The 5,642-nt window shown below is 45.5% G+C and overlaps 1 protein-coding gene across 1 annotated transcript; it reads right to left on the reverse strand.

Annotated features, from left to right (window-relative positions):
- Positions 1-200: 200 nt before the first annotated feature.
- On the reverse strand, positions 201-3,841 carry LOC127768045 (protein phosphatase 2C 35). Its single transcript, XM_052293553.1, has 4 exons — positions 2,295-3,841; positions 2,088-2,201; positions 755-1,019; positions 201-617 (listed from the first exon to the last, which is right to left on the reverse strand). Exons 1-4 carry the CDS (start codon positions 3,717-3,719, stop codon positions 502-504), a joined length of 1,920 nt encoding a protein of 639 aa, XP_052149513.1. The 5' UTR covers positions 3,720-3,841; the 3' UTR covers positions 201-501.
- Between the last annotated feature and the right edge of the window lie 1,801 nt (positions 3,842-5,642).

Below are 5,642 nucleotides of genomic sequence, written 5' to 3' on the forward strand. Positions count from 1 at the left end.
GAATTGTTCAAGATGGTGTGCCTTAAAAAAAGGTCAAATTGGGGTAGCTCTGGTGCTATCATCAGTTAAGAGGTCAACACAGCAAACGGTTCCTGACCAAAAGGAACCCTTTCTCTAGAATCATCAAAGTCCAACTTAGAATCAGTCTCCCATGCACATGCAAATTCTCACCCCCCAAATGCATGAACAAAAACACATGCAAAATGTCAAAGAAAGTTGACCAATTGGTCGGTTTTATAAATTATTAATAATTGAACAAATCCTCATTTACATCAACATATTATACCACGCGGCCAGCCCTGCGGGCGATTCATGGCGATTCAGCTGGATGTGCCGAGAGCCCAAGCCGAATCCAACCCCCCACAGTGCTTGGTTGATATTGTACAGTAGCAACTGGGGGAAGGGGAGTAGAGTAGCCGCAAGAACACCTCTCAGCTCAAGGAAGGCATGGGAAGAACCCCCTCTATACGTTTTGTTTCACTAGCCTACTATTGTTTCTATTTACACGCAGGATCTCCAAATCCTGCCCTCCAAAGAGATGACGATGACAGATACATCGTCATGGTATCGCCGACGATCACCATGTGGTATCTCGATCAGTTCATGAAAGTCCATTCCTGCAACAGCAATAGATGTAAAAATGAGGTCAGGTCATTGACTGACAAAATTCAGCATCATGTTCTAGAAGTTCAAAAGTTACTGCAAAATGAGGTCGACACATTTGACATGTATGGTGACTTCTTTGCAAACACACCTGCTTTGTTGGCAGCACGGAAAAGAACTTCCTCCACAAGATGTTGAGCAGGGTCGCCTTCAGGGGTTGTTGCGATGAACATTTCGACCTGAGCAACTGCCTCCTCGTTGGTGAAATATTGGTAAAGTCCATCTGAAGATAATATCAAGAATCTATCCCTTGTGCTGAGCTTATGATGAAAAAGGGATGGATTGCATGATATGTATGGGGAGGACCCAACGTAATCAATTCTGAACATCTCCAGGAGTGCATCATTCCACTTGGGCTGTTAAAAAAAGAGAGAATTGTGAGATCAAAATGCTAAGGAATTATGATATAAGGTGCAGACAGAGAGCAAAAACAAATGATGCATGTATTGTTCGCTATGGATTTGCTTGTAAAATTAACTATTTGCAACTTCCAACCAGGCTATCTGAAAAATGTACCGACAACTAAATCAGTAGAAAGGGCTGCCTCATGCACTTGTTCAATTCTCTGTGCTGCTTAACTTTGGGGGATTTCTTCATTGACAAAATATCGCAGATCGCCATGTCTGTCTCATCAGATAGCTCACTTTATGTCCAAGAAAGAGACTTCCCTCTTGCATAGCAGCAAGATAGATTTGTGCAGTTGACAATAGAGAATAGTTCTTCACATGGGAGGAGAAACGTACCTTCCTTCAAAGCCACTCAACTCACTCTTTTCTGGCCACATTTTAGTACTGCACAAGCAGATTCTTTGTACTTGGACAGAAGCAAAAGAAACTTCATTTTCTCTTGGAGCAGCTTCTCATTCAAATTTTTGAACTGGCTATACACGCGGTGACTCAAGAATTTAACTAATTAGTTTTCATGCGTTGAAGTTTTTGCCCATTGAAATTAGCATATGGTTTATGATGTCCCCGTCAGACATGGTCAGTTTCAGTGTAGGATGGTCATATTTCTCACCCCAAAGAAGTGAGAATTTAGAGTGGCTCACTTTACTTTTCAAACTTTGGACCAATTAGACCAGATCCAGTTTTCCTTTTTCTGACCTAGCTCAATTATGACCTTAATTATGTGTTTGACTCAGGATAGCAGCAAAACTGACCTTAATTATTCCGCTCCTGGTATAATCAAGTTTGGACCGTATGCTTTATCATCAATACAGATCCCAAATTCAAGGAAGGAAGTCAGGTCACATACTTAATTCATACATTGACTAATTGTGTCATTCTGAAATTGCATATTACTTGCCAAAAAATAAATCCACATACGCAACTTTGAAACTTGGCCAATGGCAAAACGCTTAATCATAACGGAGCACAAAAAAATGTCTTTCTGCAAAAAAAAAGGGCATATTCAAATGAACTAACCTGTTTCAAAAAACCAGCACCAAATGCTCTGGTCACCTTCAGCGAGCCCTTCACGCGATCCTTGGAGATGGCAGATGGATCATCAGGATGCTCGTTTCGTATTCTGATTACTTCCTGTATTCAGGCAGAAACAAATATGAGACTTAAGCAACATTAAGAACAGCAATTCCAATAGGATTGAACCATGATATGAGTCGATTCAATCACCTCTTCCACTGAAGTGCTGTGATCCGACGTGAGCTGCACGGCCGACAAGCATGGCAGGCAATCCCCGACTGATCCATCGAATGAACCCTGGCTGATCTGCTCGAGATCGACGCTGTCCATTGTTGCCAACACAGCCCGGCTATCGCCAACATTCATGATGTACATGTCCTCTCCTTTCATGAGCATGGCAAGAACACAAGAGCCCATGAGCGCAAGCTCAGGGAACTCGCCGACCATCTTGTCGGCGATGTCCAGGTAAGCCTCCTCGGTCCTGTGCAGCGCACGGGTCAGCGCCTTGAGCACGGCGACGTGGTCGTTCTCGCTGTTGCAACGAAGACGCTGCTGCGTTGGTGGCTTCAGGTTGGAGCAATCCCGCTCCTGCTCCCACTCGCACTTCCACCGCCGCTGGTCGTCGTCGGCGCCACGCGGCGGTCTTGAGCGGCGGGTGCGGCGGCGGCGACCCCACTGGTCTTGGTTATCTGAGGCCGTGGTGCTTGGGGCTGAGCCGGGTTGGTCGGGGCGCTGGTCGTGCTGCACGTTCTGCTCCCGCTGATCCCAGAGGAGGCCGCGGAGCTCGCGGTGGACGGCGGCGTAGAGGTTGGATACCAGGAAGTCGGTGGCGTCGGGGCCGTTGAACCCATCGTAGATGCCGACGAACACCCAGCCTCGCTCCTCCGACACGACGACGTGGACGCGGTCCTCGCCGGCTTTCCCCTGCGCCCACTGCAGACCACAGGGATCGCCCCCACAGGCGGCGACGGCGGCGGCGGCGGCGTCCGGCGAGCCTAGATCCGCAGAATCCTGAAACTTCTCGGTGCGCGCGAGGAGCGCGCGGGTGAAATTGCGGAGGCGGCGGCCACCGTGGGAGAGGCTCCGGCGGAGCGCAGGGACGGCGCCACCCATACGACCGGAGGTGGCGGCGCCAGGGAGAGGGCCCGAGAGGAGCGCGGCGTCGAGTGGCCCAGATTGGAACCCCCTCTCCAAGGGCCCCGACATGAACCCGCCGGAGAAGGGCGCGGAGATCGGCCCGGACGAGAACCTCGGCACCGGCTGCAGCGGCACAGCAGCGAAAGACTCCGAGCTCTCAAACCCCGACGACGCGGTGGCGGACGCCGACGACTCCTCCGGCATCAGCAGCAGCACGGACGTGGACAGCGGCGTGGACACGTTGGCACTGAGCGCCGCCCCGGATATCGCCCGGAACGTGGTCGCCTCCCCCTCCGCCGCCGCGGCCGCCTTCGCGTCAGCCACCAAATCATCCGCGGAGAAGGGAACCACGAACTTGTCGGGGCGGACGTAGCAGAACGAGTGGCCCAGGCCCTCGTCGTAGGCCGGGTCGGAGGGGAGCGCGGCGGGGGCGACGTGGCGGCCGCCTCGGCCGCCGGCGCCGCCGCCGCAGCAGAAGCAGGCGAGGGAGTTGCCCATGGCTGGGAAGCGTAGCGGTGGAGATGGAGATAGAGAGAGAGGAGGTGGGGGGAGGAGGAGAGGTGGGTGGTTATAATGCGGAGAGCATTAAGCACGGAGGAGGAAGGAAGAGAGTTGACTTGCGGGGGTGCGGAGTGGGTGGGGTTGAAATGCCGGAATATTTTAAGAGGGACTAGGCGACTACCTATATATTGGACATACTCCTGCTCTCTCTCTCTCTCCCTCCCAAAATATAATACACATTTTAAGCAAAGCTATAATTTTTCGTGTCCAGTTTTAATCATCTGTTTTATTTAAAAATATTTGAAAAAATTTTAAAAACAGAAGTCATGCATAAAGTATTATTCATGTTTTATCATGTAATAAAAATAAAAATATTAATCATAAAAAAATTCAAATAAGACGGGAGATTAAAGTTGGATTTAAAAACTCATGGTTGTACATATTTGATATGGAGGTAGAATCTAGATGGGCTGTCTGTCCAAATTCGCAATACGAAATGTTCTATCCGATTATCTGATTCCATGTTTTTATATTTTGGGACGGAGAAAGTATGTAAATATAATAAAATTGAGATGTAATTATAGCGTAACTTATATGTAACTTTTAAAAATTCCTAGGTGATATGTTTTCTTTGTGAAAATGAATGTATAATGGTGCTAAGGTCGCATTCATTTCTCCAACAAGAGTTAGATGAAGATAAAGATTTTTTGAGGCAAAGCTTTTCAAACTGCTAAACGATGTGTTTCGTGCGAAAACTTTCTAAATGAAAGTTACTCTAAAATATCATATTAATATATTTTTCAAGTGTGTAATAATTAAAACTCAACCAATCATACGTTAATACCACCTCGTTTTACGTAAAAAAAATTTAATCTTCATCTTTATCTTTAGAAGAAAAGAACACCACCTAAAATCCCCTCGCATGTGTGGGTTGTGATTATTTTCTCTCTTGCACGAATTACATTGCAATTATGTACAAGTTATATTATAGTCATATAGATGTTACAATATAATTGTACTATGATTGTAGTATTGTACAATATTTACATCTATTATTTTTTTAAAAAAATTGACTATAAATATATACTCTATCCGTTTCACAATGTAAGTCATTCTAGCATTTCCCATATTCATATTGATGTTAATGAATTTAGATAAATATATGTTTAGATTTATTAGCATCAATATTAATGTGAGAAATATTAAAATGACTTACATCTAGATTTATTAGCATCAATATTAATGTGAAAAATACTAGAATGATTTACATTGTGAAATGGAAGTAGCAAAATCGTTTTAAGGTGGTTTCCACCTCTAGGCGTTGACCGTGTGGGCGTCCGAGCCCGCCAAAGGCGAGGCGAGGCAGCAGCCGCGGGGCCTGGGAGGTGGGTCCGGGCGGGCGCCTCGGTGCGGGAAACCTGATGCGACCTTCTGCGCCCCGCGTCCGTGTGGCCCACACTGTGAAGGAGGCGCACCTTGTCTTGCCAGTTGCCATTGCTTGGATCGGTTGGTTTCCTTTGTCAACCATCGAGAAAGAAAATAGCATGTTCTTCTTTTTCACCTTTTGTTTTCTATACTTTTTAAAATGGTCTTTTATGTTGTAATAATAATGCAGATAGTTTGACTAAATTTGTACGCACCAATGGAAAGCAATTTGGCCACTATATTATGTTTATATATGGATGTAATTTTGTTTTATTTTCTTCTTCACCATGATGCATTCATGTGCTTTGACAAATCTTATAATATAGAAAATATAAAGGTGCCTATAAGAAAAGGTGAAGAAGAGCATACCGTAAATTTATATTGATAAAAAAATCAACTTTACAGCTTAAAAAAGGATTTTATTTTTCTTTCGTAGAAAGGAGTACATTTGAGTAGAAACAATCTATATATAGCTATAGTTTGTGAAAGTAATAA

The sequence above is a fragment of the Oryza glaberrima genome, chromosome 3 (genome assembly GCF_000147395.1).
Source record: "Oryza glaberrima chromosome 3, OglaRS2, whole genome shotgun sequence".
In the NCBI taxonomy this organism is placed as follows: domain Eukaryota; kingdom Viridiplantae; phylum Streptophyta; class Magnoliopsida; order Poales; family Poaceae; genus Oryza; species Oryza glaberrima.